The 26,581-nt window shown below is 44.8% G+C and overlaps 1 protein-coding gene across 7 annotated transcripts in view; it reads right to left on the bottom strand.

The window, feature by feature from the left end:
- Window positions 1-26,581, bottom strand: part of TCF20 (transcription factor 20) — a 350,226-nt gene that overhangs the window by 54,962 nt on the left and 268,683 nt on the right. For all 7 annotated transcript variants that reach the window (XM_060245336.1, XM_060245341.1, XM_060245342.1 and 4 more), the window contains one exon: window positions 13,350-19,004. In XM_060245336.1, the coding sequence (XP_060101319.1) occupies window positions 13,350-18,968 (5,619 nt within the window). In that variant the 5' untranslated portion in view covers window positions 18,969-19,004. The remainder of the gene's footprint in view (window positions 1-13,349; window positions 19,005-26,581) is intronic.

The raw sequence follows: 26,581 nt of genomic DNA, 5'->3' as shown, positions 1-26,581 counted from the left end.
AAAAAAAAAAAAAGGTAAAAGGTGACAGAATCAGAAGTCTAAATGCAATGCTTCAGCCACTGGAACATAGAGACAAGGAGAACCTAAACCTTTAGAAATTTCCAAGCCACAGAAATCATCTGAGTTGTAAGAAAAACAAAGCTGAGGTTAAAAAAAATTTGCTTATAACTTTAAAAAAAATGACAAGCAACTGTGAAGAGTGTAGGGTTACATTTGCTGGAAACTTTAATTAGCAAGCAAAATTCAGGAGCCAGACTTTAACTAGCATACAGCCCTAAAGGCTGAAAAGGAAGTCCAGCTTTTAAATTTTTGGAGTGGGTCCTAAAGTCAAAGAAAATTCATCAAGGTCTGTAGTAAGCAAAAGGAGATGTATTGTTCCGACATTAATTCTCTCATGGAGTCACAGTAAGCAAGACTGCCAGCATGTTTGGCTATTAACTTATAAATATTCAGTTTTGGATATTAACATAAACTCTTTAATAATAAATTATCATTAAATGTATTATAGCAAATTAATTGTTGCCATAAGTATTACATTTAAAGAACAACAAAATCCTGGAAAATATTGCATATGTTTACAATATAAGAAGTTTCAGGTGGTCTATAGTAGAAGAGCAAGAGTCAAGTCCAGGGGTTTCAAACCCATTATGAGGGCCAGATCTGACATAAATGTGACCTTGTCGAACTAGGCCATGTGTGCTATTAAGTGTAATGGCAGGTAGAAGAGATAAAAACTTTATAAAGAATACAGACAAACATAATGAAAGATTTTTTAACAAGAGAAAGTAAAACATTTTTAAAAGATTAGCACTCGTTGGTCTTAAAGGTGCTTTCTTTGTATTCCTCCGATGCAGGGCCAGCCCTAGGCTAACTTCTGGCACCCAACCTGCACTGATACCATCACCAAATCACATGGGGGTTCCAAATTTGGCACCCACAGAAGGCTGGCGCCCAAGACTATCACCTAGTTTGCCCTAGTGGCAGGGCTGGCCCTGCTCCCATATGATCCAGGGAACTGGGTAAAGAAAGCTCTGGCTCTTTCCTTCCTTCCCCAGGGGACCAGGAATGGGGGGAGTCTCAGCCAATAGAAGGGAGGCTTGGCTTAGTAGCTCTGCTGTGCAATTGGGAAAGCCTGACAAAGCAAGCTATTCGTTCCCTGCTTCCTTCCCAAGAGAGGCGCCTCAGTCAATTGAGAAAATAGAGGCTTTGCTCTGTAGCTCCTGTGTTACTAAGCAAGCCTGGCAAAGCAAGCTGTGATGCAGAAGGAAGCATGAGAGAGGGAGAAGGAAGCAGATTGCAGCCTCAGTTTTCTCCACTGGTTGAGGTTCCTCTGCCTCCTGATCCCCTGGGGAGAGAGGGAAAGAGCCAGAACTTCCTTTGCCCAGTTTCCTGGATCCCATGGGAAAGATACAAAGAAAGCACCTTTAAGACCAACAAGTGCTAATGTTTTAAGCATTTTTAAGGGTGTTTTTTTAAAAAAAATCATTAGTCATGTTTGTGTCCTTTTAAAAGTTTATATCTCTGCTATCTAATCTTAAAACACGGCCTGGCCCGACAAGGTCTCATTTATGTCAGATCCAGCCCTCATAAATGAGTTCGACACCCATGGGTTATGGACTCTAGACTACAGCACTGTTTATACTTTGAACTATCTGTTGATGTAAATAGGTATGTAATTTTTGTTTTTGTGTAATGTCTTATGTTAATACTTAAACTGTGCTTCACCTCTAGTCTGTTCACTGTATTGATTAATTCTATGTATTCTACCTTGAGTCCCGTGAGAAAGGCAGAACCAAATAACAGAAACAAAAAAGTAGAAAATGCGTAGCTATAGCATACCTTCGGTAATGTCAGACAAGTCTGAGCCACGCATCTGGCAATTTGCCCCAAAGCTGACCCTCCTTTACAAATCTCAAATGTATGCTTAATATCTGCACAAGACAGATATTTCAGAACCATTTCTCAGACAATCTCAGATTTGTCTTAGATATACAACCGGGGCAAAATTCATCTGGGAAGCAGGTCTGATAAGTTTAAGTATGTCATTAATAAAACAAAAATATACTGGTTAATAGGCACAAACTGGCTTATGAACTAAAGTTCATTGCAAATTTTTGCACATTCATGAAGCAGTGTTCATGGCTGGGTGACTGGCATGAGCATTCCACGAACTTTCATGCTCTTTGGGGAAGTTCACGAATGGATACATTTCCAGACAGACAGTCTCTGCTCAATTAAACTGTTTAAAAATTTCAAAGCAGTGGAGGTGGGGGGGTGGAATTCTCCTGCCTTGGAAACAACAACTGAAGCAGGCACTGGTGGCTGCCAGTAACACAGTTCCCACTCCGCTTTATTGGGATCAGAACATTATCTATCAGTTCAGCTCCACAGCCTCTCCTCAATTGACTGCTGGCAGTTAGACAAAGAGGTGGGGAACTACTGGGGTTTGGGTGGACTCAGGACTCTGAGCTACTCTTTCTCTCTGCTCACGCCGAGCAGAGGAGCTCAGCTACTGGGTGTCTTGGCTGAGGACCCACATTGTATACCCTCCTGATTATGAACTGCCTTGGTGTTTGGGTGTTAGGTGGACTCAGAGATCCTGGCCACATAAGTGAGGTCAGGCCAGATGACAGCCTTGTGTGACCTGGGAATCACGTTGGGCTCAGGGGATTGGATGAGGTACTCCCTCACCATCACCTCTACTGAATCCTCTACCGCCACATGCCTAGCATCCTCAATGTTCAGTTCACTACTGACAACCAGTAGTGAGCTTCTCCCTAGTTGTGCTCTTTGAGGCAGAGAGGCTGGGCTGCAGTTCCTCCCCCTCCACCCCAACTTCTTCCACTGTTTCCTCTGGTGATATCTGCTGGCTTGTATCTGCCACACTTCTTTGTAGAGCTCATGCTTCCATTGCATTCAGGAAAGCAATGCTGCCTTTTATCGAGAGGTCACAGATACAGACCAGCTTGTATTCCCCTTTATTGCAGACAGGATGCAACCTGGTGGTGATGCCCACCTACAGCCTCTCTGCCAAGGCCCTGATCCATGGATGAACAACCAGCTCCCGTGAGGGAGGCTGATACCTAGTTCAGCCCTCAAATCAGGGGATGGCTTGCCCCAGGGTGGATGTAAGGGTGCACAGCACATCAGTGGTGTCCTGGAAGGGCTTCAGGACATCCACTGTTCAGCAAAGGGTCAATCATGCATTGTTTGGGAAAGGGTCAGAGATTATGCTAGGCTCCTCTTCCCTGTGCAGGATAGTCATAGAGATTACATCCTGTGCTGCGCTCTTCTGCTCCACCAAACATGCAAATATTGCATAGGTGGAGTTCCTCCTCCTCCTCCCCCTGACTCTTGTGCAGCAGATGGGCAGGCTTGATGCTGCATGAGAAGTGGGCGGCCAGGCACCGGAAGGTATCAAGCAGTGACTGCATCTCAAGGGGGGCACTGTCCCAGATGGTGCACAATTCTGCCTTATGCTCTGGAGAGCTGAGCCTTTAGCATTGCCACAGAAGGCAGCAAGGCTATGTTTTCACAAGGATGAAGGGATGATCATCAACAGTAATCATCTTACCAGCAAGGTGAGTGACTGCTTCCTGGGCCTTTCATGTAGCCCTTTTGACCTCTTGGAGAGTGGCCTGCCTTGATGTCCCACCCATGCAGCCAGAGTGCCAGGTGCCTTTCTTAGAGGGGCTTCCTGGTTTAAAGCATTACTTGATTAAAACAATAACAGAAAATGACAACTAATGTGAATTTTTGTAATTAGCTTGTTACTATAAAACCATGAAATTAACATTTATTATTAATTTATTATTATGTATAACTAACAATAGTGTGTAAATATTAAATCCAGCTACAGCAGTTGCTTATAGTTCCTTCCACAACAAGAGTAGCTTCTACAAGCCCACTAAACTTAATTTCCATTCTCTTCCTCAGTTATCTAGACCAGAGAAATAGGCAGGCTAAGAAACATAACACAGAACATACACACAAACATCCTGATTTCTGTGGAGTTCTAACAGTTCTTGTCCTTACTGTCACAGTATATAAAGCAGGGCCGGCCAAACTGTGGCTCATGAGCCACATGTGGCTCTTTCACACATATTGTGTAGATCTCAAAAGCATTGTGTGGGCAAATGCATTGGAGAATGCATTTAAGGTTCAAGTTATTTTCTTTTCACCTCTCTCCCCCTCCCATCTATTTGCCTGCCTGCCTTTTCTCAAACATCTGGTGTTCATGTCTTGCGGGTCACAAACATCTGATGTTCATTCTATGTGGTTGTTATATTAAGCAAGTTTGGCCATCCCTGATATCAGGCATTCATAGCTTTGACTCCTCAGCTGATCAATCCTATGCAGCAACCCTTTGTGGCCCTATGTCTCAAGTCCTCAAACCTACTATGCACTTAAAAACCAGGTTCCTAGTGCAGCAGAATCAGAAGAAGAAATTGGATTTATATCCCGCCCTCCACTCTGAAGAGTCTCAGAGCGGCTCACAATCTCCTTTACCTTCCTCTCCCACAACAGACACCCTGTGAGGTGGGTGGGGCTGGAGAGGGCTCTCACAGCGGCTGCCCTTTCAAGGACAACCTCTGCCAGAGCTATGGCTGACCCAAGGCCATTCCAGCAGGTGCAAGTGGAGGAGTGGGGAATCAAACCCGGTTCTCCCAGATATGAGTCCGCTCACTTAACCACTACACCAAACTGGCTCTCCGAGATATGAGAGGTGAATGGTTAACACTCCATTGAACTTAAAAGCTTGAGTAATGGGCTGTCTTTGACTGGCCAGTGCCAGCTAAGAAAAACTATGTGATAATAAGCCTAGTGCTGAAAAGAAGAAAGTTCTGTTTGGTTCATTCCATTCCAGAGGTTCCGTCTGAACCATTCTGAAGGCAATCAGTTGGTTTCTGACAGAATTTGGATTCAGTGAATATGACAAGAAATGTCAGACAGGTGCACCTTAGAGTGAAGGGGAAGACTCTTCTGCCTTAACTGTTGTATTCTTATCCTGAAGAATTAATTAACAGAATTCAGAGTCTAAGTGTCAGTCTAAGCTGAAGTATGCTTTACACAGACACCAGAACTGGGATGGTGGTTTGGCAAAAGTGATTGAGTAGTGTGCTGAAACTCCCTTTCAAGCCTAAAGGTTATATCTTCTGACAGTCTTTTATGGAGATGATTAACTCCTGCTCAGTTTTACTGGGAAGGGGGGGAGGCGGTTGGCTCTGAAGAGGATCAGGGCTGATGTGAAGGGGAAATGGCTTTACACAACTCAGGAGATTCCTGGGCTAAAAGCCAAATTATATCCTGTGTGACAGGGTGGGGACAAACAGGTTATCAAAAATACAAATATTACCATGCTGCTTAGGGCTACTCAGTCACAGTGGGGAACAAAATTTTGGTGGGCAAATTAACTTTACAGTGGGGGAGTGAAAGAGGTCCATCATAGCTACTCTGTTTTATCTGTATTTTTTCACCCATTACAATGAGCACCTTCTTTTGACTTATGGGAGGAAAGGGTGTCCAATGTATGACATCACTGAGAACCAAAACCAACTATCCCTTTCACCTTGTATTTCTGTTCCTGCCACTGGGTTTATCAGCATATGGAGTTAGGGCCAAATTGTGCCCCACCTCAGAAACATACTCAACTGTAGATCCTTCAAAGAATATAAGTCAACAGCTCTCATTTCTTTTTCTCTTGTGAAACTAGAGTGACTTTAACCAGCTATAAGTAGCTCTGCTCACTGTACCTCATTCCTCATCTGAAGAAGTGCGCATGCATATGAAAGCTTACATTCTAAATAAAACTTTGTTGGTTTTAAAGGTGCTACTGGACTTCTACTATGTTCTATTACTTCAGACCAACACGGCTGCCCACCTGGTTCAATCAGAGATATTAGCTGAGGTGGAGAGAAAAAACTGTTACCTGCACAAACACCCCAAATTTACCAAAGTGTCATGTGAAGGAACAACTAACTGACCCACCTCAACCATTTCTTTCCTAGAGGCACAATACAGGAAGCAAAGCATTACTTCAGCCAGTCAAATTCTCACACGATTCTATGGCAGTGCCTCCCTCAATACTTTTAGCCTCTCCAACATAACATTTAGGAGGCTGAGAAGACCCAATTCATAAGCAGCTGGGGTTAATGCTTTGAAGAGAGGCAAGAATTTTGAAATGCCACATGCTGAGAAATGAAATGTGGCAAGAAATATTATGCATGGTTCCTGCACCTTCTTGATAATATTACATTTACTAAACTTTTCATATACTTACAGGAAGGAAGGGTGCACCAGAACCATGGCATGGCAAAGAGAGACTCTCCCACTGTTATATTCTTAATATGAACAAAAATGAAATATTAAGTTTGAAATGAAACCATGTGATAAGGAGGACAAAACAGCTGTGGCAAGATCATTGATTTGTTATGAGCCTAAGCTTTTTTTTGGTATATTTTTGAACTTTGCTCTGATTTTCATAACCCTTATTGTCATAGCAAGTACAATTTCAACATACAATTATATTGTAGTTTATTTTAAAAATTATTCCCTTTGCTATAATTACATGCATATAAAAATGCTTACTCCCAAAGTATTTTTAATTCTTAAAATGATGAATTACTTGTAATTGAAGAAGTTCTTCAAAAGATCCATAACATATAAAGTCAAAATAATCCAAACCAATTTTTGCAAATCTGCTAGGACTCAGACTGTGCTGGATCCTGTCTAAATTCCATGAATGGAAGTACCTGCCCATTCCTGCTGCTGCCTGAAATGCCTCACAATGCTGTTCTGGAGGGACAGGGGACCCCCCCCCCCAAGATCAGCATGAGTGGGTAATTAAAGGGATGCCACAGCAGGCAAGTGAATCAGTGAAAATTACCTCCCCTTTGCATATATGGATCTTTTCCATGGGATCCAATTAATTGTTCATATGAATAAATGCACCACATATAGCGAATACTGACCATCCAAGACAAATTTGGCAAACAACCAAACGTTGATACACAGTGAATGCTGAGCAAGTACCTAAATGTGATCTGATTTTAGGCATAAACCAATGAATGGTGACAAAATAGGGAAGATTTTTTTACCCAGTTTGGTGTAATGGTTAACTGCATGGACTCTAATCTGGGAGAAACAGGTTTGATTTCCCACTCCTCCACATGCAGCTGCTGGGTGACCTTGGATCAGCCACAGTCATTGCAGAGCTGTTCTCTCAAGAGCACTTCTCAGAGTTCTCTCAGACCCACCTACCTCACAGGGTGTCTGCTGTAGGGAGAGGTAGGGAAGGAGGTTGTAAACCAAGTGAAAGGTAGGGTATAAATCTAATCTCTTCTTCTTCTTCTTCTCTGCTATTCATTAAATTATTCTGGGATTGTCAGGAATCTAATGAACATTTTAATACTCTACCAATTCAGAATATTTACAGTATAATGTTTGTACAAAAGTATTTGAGATTAAATGGCAAAACCAAGAGAAAGTTATGAACATAAGCAATAATATAAACCAAGTAAATAACTGCAAAATTATTCACAGCTTTTCATCCACAATTAATTACAGGATCTGACTTCTTTGCAAAACTCTCTGTAATATTCTTTAACCACCTCAAGGTAGAATTCTGAAAGTGTGGCATGTCCCACACCTACCCCCCCACACACACATAAGAAGAGCCCAGCTGAATCAGACCAGTGGTCCATCTCACACCCTGTCTCACAAAGTGATTAACCAGTTCCTCTTGACAGCCAAAACAGGGCATAAGAGGCCAAGACCTTCCCCTGATGCTGCCTCCTGGCTCTGGGATTCAGAGGCGTAGTACCTCTAAATGTGGAGGTTCCCCTCAGTCACCACGGCTAGTAGCCACTGATAGACTTATCCTCCATGAATCTATCCAATCCCCTTTTAAAGCTGTTTATTCCTGTGGCCATCACTACATCCTCTGGCAGCAGATTCAACATTGAATCACTCTATGTAAAAAGAAATATTTCCTTTTTTTCTGTTCTACTGCCCTTCAGCTTCATTGGATGTTCTCAAGTTCTAGTATTTTGGAAGAGGGAGGAAAATTTATTGCTTAAGTTTATAAACATCTATCAATGCCCCACCCCCCCGGGGTCATCTCTTTTCTAAGTGGAAAATTTCTGAATTCTACAGCCTTTCGTCATAGGGCAGGTGCTCCAACCACTGAATCATTTGGGTGCCATCTTCTGTATTTTTTCCAGCTTTGCAATGTTTTGAGATACAGTGACCAGAACTGTACACTGTATTACAAATGAGGTGGCCACACCATAAATATATACAGGGGCATTCTAATATCAGCCATTGTATTTTCAAACCCTTTCCTAATAATCCCTAACAAAGAATTTGCCTTTTTCACTGCTGTAGCATACTGAGTTGACACTTCACTGAGCGATCCACTTCAACTCTGAGATCTCCCACCCACCCCCCTCAGTCTCAGCAAGTTCAGACCCCATGCCGAAAGGAAACCCTCCAGGGTAGGTATTTTGTTTTGAGGTAAAAATGTAACTGATATATTTGCAGCTTTCTTTGTTTCTGATCTCCCACTCTGTATTCCCCCCCCTCCTTGATGTTTCTGTACTTGTGCTTATGCTTTTTCTTTTTGTAGTTAAAATTAATAAAAATTATAAAACTCTATTCCTTTGTCATTCAAAGACTCAATTGCTTCTCTGGCTGGTTTTCTACTCCAGACATATTTTTTAAAAATATGCTTTAATTTACAGCTTTTAAATTACATTTAAAACCACAGTATTTTATCTTCAGCACAGCTTCAGCTTTTATACTATTCATTCAGCGTCTCAATGGACAATAAAATACTGCTGCTCCCCTGTTCTTATCCCATCCTGAGAAGAACAGTGATTATCCCATATTTCCTTGACTTAGTAAGGTGTGTTGACAGTGCCAGTACTGAACAGGCTATGTCTAATTCTGCCCAGGTGGAGAGAAAAAGTTACATTTTTTTCCAAGCTGCCATAATTATCAAGCATCCCAAAAGAAGCAACAAACAACCTTGGATCTTACAGCAGTAAGACAGTAATGAACTACTGTGTTACTGAGAGGCGCTGCCTGATAAAAATGGAGTACCACAGTGCAAAAAAGAGAGAGGGTCTCCTATTTCTGTTAAACAAAATGGAGTCTGACCAAAGTCAGGCCAAGAGAACACTCCATCTAAATAGGTGAAGTGGACCCAGTAGAGAGCTTGTTTTGGTTGGCGCCTGCAGTCTGTCTCTCAGCGTAATCTCACTCATTCCCCTCTAGCGCCTCTGTCCAAACAAGATGCATAGTAACATGGGAACTGGGGGTAAGTATTACTCTCACTCTGATCTTCTGCTACTTGCCAATTGTCTCTTCCTCCAGTCTATCACCTTTACCTTGCAAAATCCAATCAAATGCATAACTTGATTGATCCTACCCTTAAAGGTCTTTTGATCCCTTTTCTGAGTGTCAGACAAAACCCGGTAACAAATTATGCAGCCCCTCCAAGCTTATCATCCTAGCAAAATGTGCAAAGTTTTCCAACATAGCAATTTAAGATAGCCATCAGTGGAACATCAAAGCCCCTTTGGTAACTACCGACCCCCATCCGTCGAACCCCTATATAATGTGGGTCAAAAACCCACCTCGGTGTGCATTCTGTAGGGCGCCATTTGCAGTCTATACCACCTGTTACTCCTGTAATTGGATCTATAGGGCACGTTACGCTGGTCGTTCGTGTTCCTCTCCGTGTGCTTTCCCTTGGACGGACATTTCCTCTTCTGGATCAGGTGACTATTACCTGCTTCAACAACCCTTGAATTCCTCTATCAATAACCTCTATTTTTCTTAGTCTCTTGATTGCTTGTACATAAGATCTGTGTGTGTGTAAAACCTTTTGATACATAAGTAAACACTATAAAAATTCAATTGCTTGGACCATTCCTTGATGAAAACCCAAATTCCGTATTATTGAAAGCAAAGATCTTCGCTCCTAATTCGCTCTACCAAGTCTCTTCGCTAATTTCCCCATCGAAAATAAGAAACTTAAAAGCATTGCCTGTAACAAGGGCTGGTTGCAAATACAACTACACATGAGTGCACTAGCACCTAATTCTGAACAAATTATATGCCTAACTGATTAATTTATAGTATTCCCAGAATAATGATAGACAAAAAAGAACCAGTTTCTAGACCACATATTTAACCATCCAAAGCTAATTTTTAACCCTCTTCCAAATCCTGCAAGGGATAGTAACATCCAAGTGTAAACCTCAAAGAGATCGACATTTCTTCTGAAATGTTGAAGCCACATTAAAAATTGGTAATAATGCTGGAAAAACCTGAAATTTATTCATACATTCTTATCAAACCTAGCTTTTACTGCTTTAACAGAATAAAATGCATCATTTATATCTTATACTAAAACTGCATTATTTGGCACATTTATGGAAGTTAGAAGTATTAAAGGCTTAGTTGTCTATAGTGCTGTGAAAACAAACAAGAAACAGAGAAAAAATGCACAGAAAAAATTCCATCCCCTCTGCTGACCTCAGCATTCTCCAGTCACCATCAACTTCCTTCTTCTCAACCAATGTCTTCTGAGCCTACACAACATGATCCAGCTTCCTCCAGTTTCTCCATGCTGCATCCACTTGTATGCCTTCTCTTCATCCCACCTTCTTATCCACCTGCACCACTCAGAATAATCCCCCTCAACCACAGTCATCTTTATTTCCTTTTTTTTCTACCACCCTCCCAACCACTGCTGTCATCCAACTTCACCCGCTGCCTGCCCCAGCAATATTTATTTGGGTTAACAGGCAACCCCCCTCCCAAAAAAAAAACGACAGCAGAGATCTCATGACACTACATTTCAATATTTAATTTTGCCTCTTCAATCTGCAGTAACTATGCAACTGCAAAGATTACTTCAACCAAAGAGGAGGATAAATTTCTTTCACTTTTTCTTTTCCATTTTCAAATTATTCAGCATCCCTAGGGATTTTTCCAGGACTGTACAAAAATCTTCCTACACTGTACATGGGCCCCTTATAGCATACTGTGGACAAATTAGTCACATTTAAATAATGAGCATGTATGTGAACATATATTTGAAAATGTCACATGTCTACAGGAGACACAATGATCATCACTATGTAGTGCTGCAGATTATTTTACATAAAAATCTTCCTACTACATATTCTGAGTCAGTAACAACTCTTCCCTTTTCACAACATGCATTTTCACAACTTTTCCCTTTTCACAACATGCATTTTTTAAGAGAATATATTTCATAGCAGGTTTTTCTCCCAGAGAGCCCTAAAAGTCCTCTGGAGAGAAAACGGTTTTCTTTTCCTGGGTCTTCACACCTCCATAGTAATAATCATTTATTTGCTGAATAAGCCTTAGTGCAGATAGAGATGAAAACATTTAATATTTGATACTGGCAATTCCAGGACTGAAATGTGCTACCAAGTTCTGATTTAAGATCAGCTGACAATTTCAGAAAAAAGTTAACTACTTCAGGTCTGCTTGGTAATCTTCCACTCATCTTTCAGAGCAAATAACTGGCTCCAGGAGAGCACCAGCACAAAAGGTTTTTTGCTTTCCCACTCTATTTATTTTAATTTTTTTTACACAGTCTGTAAGTATAAGTAGTTCCACAACACCAGGCTGTGGAGACCTCATGTATACTGTCATTTTCCTCACATTTCAGAGAAAAGCTTGGATCTGATATAATAAATATATTTGATTGAATCTAGGCAAATTCTGAGAGAGGTTGAACACAGTAGAAAAGCTTATAATGTGGCTTTGTGATCTAGTGAATGTTTGAGGCTTGCCTACAAGACAGTTTTATATTTTAAAATAAATTTGCAGCTACCAGTATCTCATTACATATACTAAACCCATCTTCCATTATTTTTTCCTAATGGCAAACTAGAATGATGTATATATTTATGTTGCATGTTAAAAGGTAAATTAGTTGGACAGGAAAAATTCTGGGAAATAAATGCCTTCTTTTTGACCCAGGTTTATTAGCCCTTTGCGCAGAGTGGTAAAGCTGCAGTACTGCAGTTGGAGCCCTCTGCTCATGACCTGAGTTCGATTCCAGCGGAAGCTGGTTCAGGTAGCCGGCTCAAAGTTGACTTAGCCTTCCATTGTTCCCAGTTCGGTAAAATGAGTACCCAGCTTTGCTGGGGAGAAAGTGTAATGACTGGGGAAGGCAATGGCAAACCACCCCATAAAAAGGTCTGCCATGAAAACGTTGAGAAAGCAGAGTCACCCCAGAGTCAGAAATGACTGGTGCTTGCACAGGGGACCTTTCCTTTCCTTTTTCCTATTAGCAATAGAATAATTAACAGGCATTCTCACATGTTATTGTTTTATGGTTTCCCACACTAATACAACCCAGATCAAAGGTTTCCTGAATTTGTTAATTGTACTATTCTGCTATTGGTTTTCAACTTTGTACCACTTGGCATTCCAAACCCCACCAGCTATGTGTCTCTGCTTACTGTACCTCATTCCTCGTCTGAAGAAGTGTGCATGCACACGAAAGCTTATGTTCTGAATAAAACCTAAGTTGGCCTTAAAGGTGCAATTGACTCCTATTTTGTTCTACAATTCATCAGTGATTACAGTCATAGATTAAATTATTTATATTTAAAATATGAACCAGTTTTTAAGCCCACGGCATCTTGATAGTCTCAAAAGTGTTTGTTTTGGAGCACAGAATTAAACACCTTCATATATTTCATAAGAAATTGACCTGCACTGCCTATCCTGACAACACAAAGCCTAGTTCCACTAAGCCTCTGCACTGCATAAGAAGTCTCCTCGCATGTATACCTTAAATTCCAATTCCCATATCAGATATATGATTGTCCCTGAAAAGCAGGGTAGAATAACTGCTTCCTTATAAAATACCACTCCTTCAGTTGCACTGTGACAGACAGAAGGAAAAGCCTAGGAATCCAAGAAGTAGTGCAGGTGCTAAAAAGGCAGAAAGGGGAATAAATAGCTCTGCAGTGCTGCAAATCTGTCTTGCTCACCAACAGCCCATCCCTTATTTTTAGTGACAGCACATCATTTAAACCACTGAGAGTACCTAGTTTTTCAGAAGGTGCCAGTATATTTAATGCAGACCACCAAGACAGATTGTACACAAAGTGGATTTGTACATTTGAATTAAAACAGGCAACATAAACTGACAATTTGTTCTCAGTATCTATAGAACACAATTACAATGGTATTTGCACACTGACAACATGGTGAAAATGCAACAAGGAGAACACGGGAAACATCACAAAACTGCTTGTATAAGAAACACTACAGTATTAATTCATAGTACTCACCATCTCCTTTGCTATTTCCACAGCTCCCTGCAGCCCATAAAGTCTGCCACAGACCAGGTAAATCCCATTGGCCCAGAGAATACAGCCCTCATGGACCCAAAATTCATTGCTGTCAAGAGGTAGTTCAGGAATTTGTAACTCCAATTCAGGGCCACCTTCAGAAATGGACATGGAGGGTTTAGAGTCTGAAGGAGTTTTTTCACCAACACTGCCACCCTCAGTGGTTGCTTTTTTACAAGCAGCACCTCTTGAAAGGGACCGAGAGGCTCCGGTACAGTCCTCAGAGCGATGCCGTCTCTTAAAACGAGGATGGGCAGGCAGGCTTCTCTGCTCTTTTTGTTGCTGCTGCTCTTCCTCATCTTCCTCAGTATCTGTCTTGGAACCATTAGAAGCACTTTTATGCCGTACCTTGACCTTATTCTGCATTTCTGTGGCCCTCTTGGGAGGGGGGTTTTTGGGCAGCGTGGCTGCATAATCCTGGGGATAGAAAGGTCCGAAGAGGTCACCCATGTTGCGATAGCTGGCCCACTTGCCACACAGGCAGCAGACCAGTTGGCCCATAACAGAAGATTCTGTGACAACAGGGCCCTGCAGCATGAAAGAGGATGTAGGCAATACTTTACTCTCAACATTGCTGGGAGGAGGTGTTGATGACCTCTGTCCCTTTCGGCCCCTTACCAGTTTATTCTGCTCCTCTTCCTCTGCATTAATTATTGTGCACACAGCACCTATCTCACATTTGTTTACAACATGAATATAGGGGAAGAAAGACTTATTCTTGGTATCAGTTTTATCAACAGGCTGGGTGGCATATTTCAGCTTGATTTCTGGTTCCTGAGGTTCCACAATTGGAGCAGCTCGTCTTGGTTTCCGTTTCCGTGGCTGCGCTGTGGTTTTTCTCCTCTCCCTCCGCTGTCTCTTAGGCTTCGGTTCCCCATCTTCCACTGCCTCCAATGGCTGAGGTGTAACTGGTACTGATGGAAGTGGCTGTTGTTGCTGTTTTTTCTGTTTATTCACACTACCAATAGGCCTCCCCTTCTTCTTACCAGAAGGAAAATACCCTTTTGGAGGGAAGGGATCTGGTTTTGGTGTCACGATTACAGCATCTCCATCTTTCTCTTCAATCTTTGGATTTGATTCAGGAGTTAAGACACTGGATGGGGATACTGTTTTTGATTCAGAAACGCTCAAAGATCCTACTGCAGTTAAGGATCCATCTGTTCTTCCTTGACCAACAGATTTTTGTGATGGCGTTGGGACCACAGTAGACATGCAGCCCTCTTTGCCAACACCAGCAAGTTCCAAGGACTCTTTTTTCACTAACTCATCTCCATCACCATGCCACTCTTCAGAAGATACTGTTACTTCGCTTGTCAGTTCTTGGCTCTCTTGATCTAACACAATTTCTTCTTTTATGTTTTCTGCTTCCATCCCATGACTGGCAACATTCCCACCTTCAGGGGGACCACTTTTCAGGGATAGAATGTCATCAAGAGTGACAGCATCTCCACCAGTTTCAGCACAGTTTGAAGAAGCACTCCTCCGAACGTTGGGAGATGTAATTTTTTGAACAATAGCTTCCAATTTTAATCCACGTCCCTTCCGTGGAGGCAGAATTTTTGTTTTAGCAGGGCTTGTGAGGGAAACAGCAGAGCAGTTTCTATTATCAGGAGCTGAAAGGTTCCTTGAAGATTCTCCTTTTGGGAGTGACTTCCCAGCATCCTGGGATGAGTGGGCATAGGAGTTGAATGCTCTGTCAGTTCCATCCTTTGATGATTGAAGCATTCGCCCTTTGTCATCAGTGCCACTATTCTTCATGTCCTGCAACTGCCTCTTGCTTGGAATAGGTGAAATGAAAGACCGGACTCTCCTCCTCATGATTAAAGGGTTTTGAGGAGACTGATCTTCTTGGCCAGGGATCCTTACCATGGCGTTACCAGATTTAAGTACATCTCCAGCATCATCACGTCTATGTGTATCACCATCTTGAGGACCAAATCTCTTCTGACTGGCCGCCCCTAAAGATCCACTGTTTTTCGCTGGAGCCACCTGACGAGAGAGATCCCAACCAGATTCATGTTGCTGAATCTTCTGGTTCATATGTTTAATTTCAGCACACTTATTCTGAAGAGTGCCATCATTTCCCAACAAACAACGGCCAGCTTCTTGGCTTCCTGTATCATGGTAGGAGCCAGACTGGAGATACATCATTCCATCTTTGTCATTTTTTAAAGGACTCCTTACTTTGTCCAAGAATTGCTGCTGCCTTGGGCTCTTTCTCGCTGACTCCTGCCTATGCTGAGCTGCTGCAATCACCCCCTGGGCAGAGCTGCTACTCCAGTCTTTGTATTCTTCTTGCTGTTGTTGGTATAGCTGCCTTTTATAGTGGTACTGAGAATTCAGCACCTGGTTAGGATCACCAAAAGCATGAGGACGAGTGTTAGAATGATATGCTGAAGCCAAAGATGAACTTTCAGAATTAGGGGGGAAAGGAGAGTGCAAGGAACTCCGATTGACTCTGTCAGAAAGTACCATGTGAGGATTCAGATGGTGAAGATCTGTCCCTGGACCCCTGCTTCTACCTGGTGACATCTTCAGTTTGTCTGCCAGATCATGGAACTGAGATGGTGATTTACCCCTCATTCCCTCGCGGCTACTCCCCATTCTGCCAGGTCCTCGCCTCAGTTGTGCTGATCGACTTTCCTGTTGCAACATGTAGTCTGATACAGAATCAAGAGCTGCAGCTCCAGGGCTAGCATTCCCTCGGTAAGACTCATGCTTAAAACTGGCAAGATGACAGTGGTCTCCTGATTTTTTATTGTTCATGCTGGCAGAGGTCTTGGACTGTTCAAATTCCTCTTCTTTGATCTGCCCACTGTGAGTCTTCAACTTAGTTTCCATGGACACTAGGCCACCAGGTAGTATAACGGACTGACCTACACCAGGAGTTAGACGGTCACTCCTTCCACTCCTGCCATCAGCACCCATGTGCCCAACAGAATGAGGCCCTGGGTCTCTAGCAATTTGCCTCAGAGGAGATATATCACAAATGACTGATCTTCTCTCAGAGAGACCTCCTCCTTCGTGACCTGAAGACTGGGATTCCATCTCAAACTTTCTAGGCACAGAATAATCAGCCAGATTTATTTGTTTAATCTCAGATGCTGTACTACTTGACTTTCTATCCCAGGGGCCCCAGTGTGGATTTTCCAAGAGGGATCCTATGCTTTTGTTTAAAAGACCTCTACTGCTTAATTCATTGGCTTGACTAATCAGAACATTTGGTCGCATAGTACCTTCAAGACTTCCAGTTATTCCATGATGATCCTGTGCATTTCTAGAATATCTTCTGTCAGGGTGATGGTGATATCCCTGCAAAACTTCCTGCAACAGACTGGGAAATTTTTCACTCCGTCCCTTTCGTTCACTATGCCCTGGAAAATCCCCTTTATCCTGCCCTAAAGGATACTGAGGGAAGTTGCCGGTATTTCTCTGCACACTAACCCCTATACTATCTTTGTAACTATACCTTAAACTACCAGGGGATTTAGAGGGCTCTGTTCTGCCAGAAAAACTGGAGCCAATGACAGCATGACCAGGTTGGCTGTTCCCATCCCCATTGTGGTTCGTGTTGCTGTCCCCAGTCTTGCTCCCTTTACTCCCTCCTCCTTGTGGCTCTTGCTGTGGCCCCATATGACTTTGCTCCTTCACCCCACTGGCAGAAGGAAGTGCTTGAGCACCTATAGGAACATCGTCTTGTTGAGATTTATCCTGACTACTTGACTTTTCTACTCTTCCTGTCATAGCCTCCCGAGACACTATCACACCAACTGCCTTTTCATTGACCTTTGGAGTGGTCTCCACAGCTACCAGAGTCTCTTTTTCATCAGGTGGGGAGGCCTCTTCTTCCTCATCTGCAGGGCTGGCACTGAGCTTTGCAGGCTCATTTTGACATGCTTGTGCCGGCGAGGAGTGGGATCTCTCCAAGTTACCCCCTTTGTAAGTAGTGTCAGAACTGGTGCTTTGACCACTCAACTGCCTCACTCTCTCACCCTGATCCTCTGAACTGCTGGAGCACCCACCATCAATAGACTCTGCTAAAGGAGATTTGAGTTGCTCTTCAGGCTGGGAGGAACCTTCTGAGTTTGTGCAGCTATCAGCTTTTTTAGATGATGAAGATCTTTTGGAGCTCTTCTTTTGAGGTGCCAAAGCATCAGAGAGTAACATGTGCTGGACTGTATTGGGAAGATTAGCCACTTGACTACTTAGGGCACTTAGGCTGCTTAGTCCTGGATCTGTAAGCCTCTTCTCCTGCAATCCTTCAAGACCAAAACCCTTGAATCCTCCACCCTGAGCATTGGGGCTTGGCATCATAGATGGTGTTGGACTAAGCTGAGGCATCATCTGTAAAATGCGGTTTCTAGAAGCCACAGGCATGTTACTTTGTCCACACTGAAGATTCTCTCCACCTTGCATAAGAGGAGATGGTGTTGAGCTGCAGCTCGGAGACTGGACCACAGAGGCAGCTGGCGAAGGGTTAGATATAGGACTGAAATTTTGATGGAACTGCATGGGTGATCTCACAGGGACATCAGCTTGGTTGTATTGCCCCACTTGACTCTGAAGAGACATCTTGGCGGTAGTATTTGAGTACTGCATAACATGCTGTGAGGGAGGCTGTTGCTGTGCCTGTGTCTGCCCTTGTGCCTGCTGACCTCCTTGGGGCAACTTTGACTGCTCAAAGTTCTTCATTGGCTGTGTCTGAAAGTTGTAATTTGATTGAGTCCCATAAGCTTGTGCACTTGAACCCACAGGATGTCCTTCATACTGTGAGCCAGCATTTACACTGTAACTACTGTCAAAGTTCTGCCCAGTTTGGCCAAAACGCTGAGGAGAAGAAAATGAAGAAGAGGAAGAAGCAGGAGGTTGATAGTGTTGGCCATACTGACCCACACGTAACTGATAACCAGAAGAAGAAGAAGGCAGAGCTGAAGGGCGCTGCATTGACTGCAAATGAGATGTGCTGGATGCAGACTGGCTGGAAGCCTGTGATAAAGGCTGATGTGATTGGTAGAGCTGTTGTCTCATCTGCTGCACTTGTTGTTGCTGCTGGTTAGAAGTCTGTTGTTGGTACTGAGCACTTCCAGGGGAGAAAGGACCAGTGTAATCCTGCTGGTAGTGAGTCACCCCACTAAGGGAGGAGTGTTGTGTTTGAAACTGACTCACATGACCCTCGCTTCCATACTGACTCCCAAAGTTGCTACCTTGGGGCGGTCCATAACTCTGCACTGGCCCAGAAGGTCTACGCTGTGGAAGTTGCTGTCCTCCAGCTGACACAGGATCCTTACTTGAGGCCATATAGTAGAATTCACCTGCTTCCTTTCTGAAACCTTGATAATTCTGATGTCCAGAGCTCTCCCCAGCCATTGAAGCCGAGCTGACTGCTGCTCCACGGCGCCCACTGCTGCTGCTGCTGCTGCTGCCACCCCCTCCAAAGCTTTGGAACATCTGAGCCTGCTGACGGGTGCTAAATTCCTCTAGCCGAGATGCACCATGCACTTCCTGTGGATAGTTCTGCTGGTTTCCGTGGTAACTGCTCTGCTCCCGAAAGGACTGCATGCTGTTCAGCTGCAGACTGACAGCTTAACAGCCCACCTGAAAAGAAAAGAAAAACAAAACAAAATCAGTAACAATTCACATTTTCTAGTCACATAACCAGTTACAAAAATTATTTCCAGATCAGCCTTCAGAATTTTAGCTCCACTTCCACATAAGCCTGCAATGTTGATCAAAGTCAACAATGTCTCCTGTAATTAGGAGCAGCACTTCAGGGCCTCAGGCAAAGGTCTTTTACATCACCTACAACATGATCCTTTTGACTTCAGAGGCCAGGTGTTGAATCTGAGACCTTCTGTATGCAAATTAGATGTCCTAACACTAATCCACTGTCCCTGGCCAAAACTAGAGAAAGATAATGTACATCCATTTTGTAATCTCTTTTCTTTACAGGTTCTTTAAACTACCCTATTTTAAACTAAATTTTTAATATTCAAACTTATATCAAATCATCAACTCTCTCATGTACAAAAAAGAAGAGCAAAAGTTTCTCATTACATTCTTATCTCAACTTTAATGTATGGTATCTTACAGTACTCTCCAAAAGATGACTATATGATCTATATTTTCCACAGAGATGGGCTGGGGAATTCTGAGAGTGATAGCAGAACCTCTCTTCTCCATGAAGTAGCACTACTCTGTAGTTCACAATAATGTCCCACACTTTACGATAGATCAAGATGGGTAGCTTTTTTAGTCTGTCTGTAGCAGTAGAAAAGAGCAAGTGTCCAATAACGCATCAAACACTAACAAGATCTGTGGGAGGGGTATGAGATTTCATGAGTCACTGCTCACTTCTTCAGGTACGACTGGACTCTTGTTCTTTTCTACTGCCACAACTTAAGGTGCTTCAAAAATAGTGTAACTGAAAAATAATAATTGCATAATAGGGGATTTTTTTGCCTATCAGTTTTGCATAGATGACCAAAAAAAAGTTAAAGCAAAAAATTAGAGAGATACAAATGACATTTAAAAGCTGATCAAGATACCAATACCCAACCCAACAGGGTTAACTTAACTAAAAGGTAACTTGGGGAAAGGAAAAATAGCTCGGGTATATACATTTATTGTTCATATACACACCAATGATCCTGTCCAAGAAAGAAGCAAAAAGCCTGAAATAACCTTCTGTCCCATATTCTCCAATTCAGAACTACCAAATGAAGATGATGCAAGACATGCCAACCCAAGAAGATTGCATGCAATATAACTCAAGACATCTCCTTAGGACTTTGTAGGTTGAGGTTTCAGATAAGTTCTGTATTAAGAAACTATAGATGCAGTTGATTTGGAAAACTGTTCAACAGAAGGTAAATATTTGTTCCAAGTGCCAAAAAATGAAGAAGGTGCTGACAATTAAAACAGCAAGGTTTTAGAGCTAGAAAACCCTTAGTGTTCCTGTGCAATCCTGCTCAAAAAAACGCCCTGTGTATGATTCTGGAACTCACATCTGCCTTTAAATTAGGGTAGCTACAGCCATCTGCATGGAGGGGGAAATGCTTAAGGTACAAAAATGCTACTAAAAGTTTATGAAGGTTTCAAGGAGTACTGCAAAATTCAGTCTACAGGACCACAAATCTCCAGATGAGCCCACTCACCTGTAACAATCTAAAACTGTTCCTTGCAGTTCTAACCTGAAGGCAAGAAGGAACTGCAACACCCAAGAAATAGAATGCATTTGGTAGTGGAGAGCTCAGGGTTTTTTGGAGCTATTCCCTGCAGAAGTGAAAGCAAGACTTCCACTTTGTTTCCAGAGATACTTTCTATTCCTTAAATAAATTTTTACCAGAGCTATACTGTATGTTAGATATCTGATTTAACTGTTGCCAATTCTATTATTGTTCTTTTATATTTTTACGAAATTATGTTTAATACATTAGTTTCAAAGGGTAGCAGTGTCCATCTGCAGTAGAACAGCTAGATTTGAGTCCAGAAGCACCTTAGAGAGCAACAAGGTCTTTGGGGTATGAGTTTTCAGGAATAAAAGCTTCCTTCATCAGCGGTCCCTTAATAACAATAAACATAAACCTTAACAGTCCTCAAAGCAATCTTGTCTTCCTAAAATAAAATAATAAGATTGTGGTAAAATAGGACTGCTCATATTTAAAAGAGGCCAGTAGAGCAGAGATGGCAGGTTTTACAATTCTACAACTAAAATTAGAAATAAGAGGTGAGTGTCAACATGAGACAGGAATGTTCTAAATTACCATCTGAATCTGATTCAATATAATTCTACTTTTAAATACACTATATATTGAAAGACTGACATTACAAAACAATATTAAAACCTATGAAAATCATCATGCTTTGCTCTATGGTAACATCAAAGCAACATGCCAGGAAAATCTAATTTTCTGATGACAATGTTGCAAAAAGGAGTATATATCTTCTCATTTACTGGGTATGACTCCAAAGCATCAAAACACATGTTTCTTCTGATAGCGTTGCCAGCTCCAAAGTTGCAAGATTCTTGGAAGTTTAGAAGGGAACCTGGGAAGAGCAGGGTTTGGAGAGAGGAGGGATCTCAGCAATGTAGTCCCATGAAGCAGCCATTTCCTCCAGCAGACTAATTTCCATGGTGCAGAGGTCAATTATAATAACAGGAGATCTCCAAGCCCTGCCACAGGGTTGACAATTCAACCTTCCAGTCTGGCTCAACTAACTGCAACTCACTGCCATAGCACTATCCTTGCATTTCCCTCCTCTCGACCTCAAAATAATCTCCCATATTGTGCTTCAATTAGCATATTACGAAATATGTAGATGCAGATAATCTGCAGTTAAAACCTTGCAGTTTAATACAGAAATTTATGTGTAAGTTTACAAAACAAAGTTCAGTTACCATACAGAACACCAGACAGTTTACTTACAGCACAATCCTAAGGGTGGGTGAGGGGAACCAGCTCAGGGAGCTGACTGACCCTTATGCTCGTGGGGATTTTGACCTGGCAGCCCATGCCCCCCCCCACGCTGTCATCCATGTGGGCAGCAGAGTGGGAGCAGCTAGAAAGCCACAGAGTGGCGGAAAGTCTTTTCCAGGGGACAGCAATGGATGGAGAGGCTCACAGGATCTGTGACAGTGACTGCTGGGCACCTGGAGGGACTGCTTGCCATCACAAGAGACATGGGGGATGGACAAGGGTGAACAAAGAGGCTGCTGGGGGATCTTTTGGAGGCCCTTCATGCTCCCTCTCCACACCCCACTGGCCCTTCTCCTGCTCTACTTCCTGCAGGGGTGGCACAGGGATTGGCACAGCTGATGAGCAGAAGATACCCACTGATGTATGGATTGCTGGACCCTCCCATGGAATCTGGGTTCAGTGTGGGCAGGGAGGCACCTTCTAGGGTCCATGGAGGGTGATGCCTTTAACAATTTATAAATATTCCAATTTTAAAAAAAAATTAAGCAAAGTTCTGTGTCTGTGTCTGTTTGAGTGGGCTGAAGTTGAATCCAACGAAGACAGAGGTCCTGTGCTTGGGTCGCGGTGCCCTGGGAGGGGAAATCCCCTTGCCAGTCCTTGACGGTGTGCAGCTCAAAGCGGCACACAAGGTCAAGAGCCTGGGGGTTCTGCTGGAGCCTTCATTATCAATGGAGGCACAGATAGCGGCCGCTGCCAAGTCCGCGTTCTTTCATCTTCGTCGGGCGAAGCAGTTGGCCCCCTTCCTAGAGCGCCGCGGCCTAGCAACAGTGATCCATGCTACGGTCACCTCGAGACTGGATTACTGCAACGCCCTCTACATGGGGCTGCCCTTGTGCCGAATTCGGCGGCTGCAGCTGGTGCAGAACGCGGCGGCTAGGCTGTTGCTGGGGCTCCCAAGGTGGGAGCACATACAGCCGGGGCTGCGCGGACTGCACTGGTTGCCAGTGGCATACCGAGTTCGCTACAAGGTGCTGGTTATTACCTTTAAAGCCCTATATGGCCGAGGACCTACCTACCTAAGGGACCGTCTCTCCCCATATGAGCCCCAGAGGGCACTGAGGTCATCTGGGAAAAACCAGCTGAATATCCCTGGGCCAAGGGAGGCCAGACTGAAAGCCACCCGGGACCGGGCCTTCTCTATTACTGCTCCATTACTGTGGAACCAACTCCCTGAGGAGGTGAGGGCCCTACGATGTTTAGAGGGATTCCGTAGGGCCTGTAAGACCCACCTTTTCAAGATGGCCTTCAACTAGCGGAAAACTGTGACAAATCTAGATATGCTGCTAGAAATGCTTTATTCTTGAAATGTTTTTACTTCTGAAATTTATTGAAACCTGTTTATAACGCCATACTGTTATGTTAATTTTAATACTCTGTAATTGTTTTAACCATGTTTTATAAGTATAATTGATGTAATGTATGTTTTATGTTGTGAGCCGCCCTGGGCCTGCCCCGGCAGGGAGGGCGGGATAGAAATAAAAAAAATATTATTAATTATTTATTATTATTTAAAAAAATTAAGGCAAATTAATTACATTTTACTGAATTTCCTTCCCTAATAAAAACTTCAGCTCAATTTCTTTGAGCTATTGGAAAAAAAAACAGGTTTCCTACCTGTAACTGATGATCTTCGAGTGGTCATCTGTGCAGTCACACTGATGGGAGTAGGCGCCAGCGCCGATCTCGATCGGTAAACTTCAAAAGCTGCGGATTTCCGCGCCGACGTCCCAGTGCGCATGCCCGGCCCCCCCCCCCCCCCCGCGCATGCTCACTGGGACAGGAGCGGACATCCCGCCAGTTCCTTCTGACCGCCACGTCAGCCCCTCAGGAGGGACCGTCAGCAGCGGGGAAGGTCGGGCGGGTAGTGTGACTGCACAGATGACCACTCGAAGATCATCAGTTACAGGTAGGAAACCTGTTTATCTTCTTCGTGGTCTCTGTGCATCACACTGATGGGAGACTAGCAAGCTCAAGCCTACCTGGAGGCGGGTGCGACGGTCCATCACGAGGAAACGGACTGCAAAACAGCATGGCCCACGGAGGAAGCTCGTCTCCGCCCCAGGTCCAACGCGTAGTGGGACACGAAGGTGTGAGCTGATGCCCAAGTGGCAGCCTTACAGATGTCCTGCAGTGGCACTCCCTTCATGAAGGCAGCCGAGGTTGCCATTGCTCGCGTGGAATGAGCCCGCAGAGGGCCGGGCAGTGGCCTCTTGTGGATCAGGTAGCACAAGCGGATTGTTCCCGTGATCCATTTGGACAAACGTTGCGAGGAGATCCGCAGACCCGTGGAGGGTCCAGCGTACGACACGAACAGCCTAGGGTCTTTCCACGACTGACTTGTGCGGTGGAGATAGAAAGACAGCGCCCGCTTAACATCCAGGGCGTGAAGGCGCCGTTCTGTGTCGTTAGTCGGCGACGGGAAATACACCGGCAGAAAAATCTCTGAATTCAGGTGGAACGACGATACCACCTTTGGTAGAAACTTAATATCGGGGCGGAGCATCACCCCATCCGCTGAGAAGTTCAGGTAAGGGGCGTCACAGCGCAGCGCCGCCAGCTCCCCCACCCTTCTCGCCGAAGTGACGGCCACCAAGAAAGCCGTTTTCCAGGCCAACAAGTGAGGAGAGCAGGAGGCCATAGGCTCAAAGGGTTTCCCCGTTAGGGCCCTCAGGACCATGGGCAAGTCCCAGGCTGGGGCAGGGCTCCTGATTGCCGGGTACAGGCTCACCACGCCCTTGAGGAACCGCTTTGCGTCCGGGTGCGTGAAGACCGACCTGCCCTCTATACGCTCATGTTGTGCCGAAATAGCCGCCAGGTAGACCCGCACGGACGATTGGGCGAGGCCCTTGTCCAGCAGTGCAATCAGGAAGTCAAGAATCACGGGCAGCCCCGCGCTAGCGGGGGGTACAGAGCGACTGGCCGCGAACTCCGCGAACTTCGCCCACTTAGTAGCGTATGACTTCCTCGTGGACGACTTCCTCGAGTTCAGCATGATGAACTGTGCCCTGTCGGAGATCAAAGGCGCCATGCCGTCAGCCTGAGATGCGGCACATCGTGATGGAGGATCCTGCCCTGATAGGAGAGGAGAAGGTCAGGGGCCTGGGGGAAGCGGTGATACCTCCCCTTGGCCAGTCGCAGGACCAGGGGGAACCAGTGCTGCCGCGGCCACCATGGCGTCACCAGAATCCCCCGCGGGCGCTCCCGCAGGAGCTTCTGCACGACCTTGGTCAGCAGCGGGATGGGTGGAAACAGGTACACCGTATGATGAGTCCAGGGGATCAGGAGACCGTCCCCAAGAGCCAGGGGGTCCACTCCCCCCCTGCAACAGAACAGGGTGCACTTCGCATTGTACCTTGTAGCAAACACATCCAGCTCCGGTGTTCCCCAGCCGAGGAAGACCGGATCCAGAAACTCTGAGTTCAGTTCCCACTCGTGAGACAGGGCTCCTCCGCGACTGAGGAAATCTGCCTGCACATTCTTCACCCCTGGCAGGTGGGCTGCTTGCAGGGAAACCCCCAACGATCTGCACAGCTCCCACAGTGAGATGGCCAGGTGGCAGAGGTTTCGGGATACTGTCCCCCCCTGCCTGTTGACGTACGCCACCGCCGTGGTGTTGTCGGTCATCACCGCTACTGCTTTTCCCTTCAGAAGGTTCTGGAAGGAGAAGACGGCATTGAAGATGGCTAGGAGCTCCAGCAGGTTGATATGCTGCTGACTGTAGCGACTCGGCCACCTGTCCCCCACGCATATTCCCCCCATGTGGGCACCCCAGCCCCACAGGGAGGCGTCCGTCGTGATTGTCGACACTGGTACTGGCTTGTGGAAGGGGGCCCCCTCCACCAAGCACTGTTTCTGACCCCACCACTGCAGGGACTCCAGAACGTCCGGCGGCACCGTCAGGAGGCGGGAGTACGGTTCCAGGTTGCATTTGAAACTCCGCAAGAACCAGAGCTGCAGAGTCCGCATCCTCAGCCTCGCGAAAGGAAGCACCGCCGTGGTGGCTGCCATAAGCCCTAAAAGTCTCTGGACTTTCCGTGCTGAGACTACCGGATTCCGCCGGAACGCCTCTACCTCCCGTACAATGGCGTCCGCGCGGTCTGAAGGCAGAAATGCCTTGCACTCCCGCGTATCCAGTATCGCCCCTATGAACTGTACGCGCTGTGCAGGCTGGAGATGAGACTTCTTCAGATTTATCTGAAGTCCCAGCTCCTCCACCAAGGCAAGGGTGAGTTCTATGTGTCGCAACAACGACTCCCTGGACTCCGCCACCAGGAGCCAGTCGTCGATGTACGGGAAGAGTGTTATCCCCTGCTGTCTCAGGTGGGCGGCAATCACCACCATAGCCTTGGTGAACACTCGCGGGGCCGTGCATAGTCCAAAGGGAAGAGCCCTGTATTGGAAGTGCTCTTCTCCCACCGTGAAGCGGAGAAACTGTCTGTGGAAGGGATGAATTGATATGTGGAAATATGCATCCTTTAGGTCGAGCGTGGCCATCCAGTCCCCTTGTCCCAGCAACGGGAGGATATACTGGAGGGTCGTCATCCTGAACTTGTCGTATCTCACGAACACGTTCAAGGCTCGTAGGTCCATAATTGGCCGAAGACCCCCATCCCGCTTCGGGACTGCAAAGTATCGGGAGTAGAAGCCACGCCGGAGCTGGTGCGTGGGGACCCTTTCGATCGCGGCCTTGTCGAG

Source organism: Heteronotia binoei, chromosome 8 (assembly GCF_032191835.1).
Source record: "Heteronotia binoei isolate CCM8104 ecotype False Entrance Well chromosome 8, APGP_CSIRO_Hbin_v1, whole genome shotgun sequence".
In the NCBI taxonomy this organism is placed as follows: Eukaryota; Metazoa; Chordata; class Lepidosauria; order Squamata; family Gekkonidae; genus Heteronotia; species Heteronotia binoei.
The sequence above is the reverse complement of the archived record's forward strand: the minus strand, read 5'-3'. Positions and strand labels throughout refer to the sequence as shown.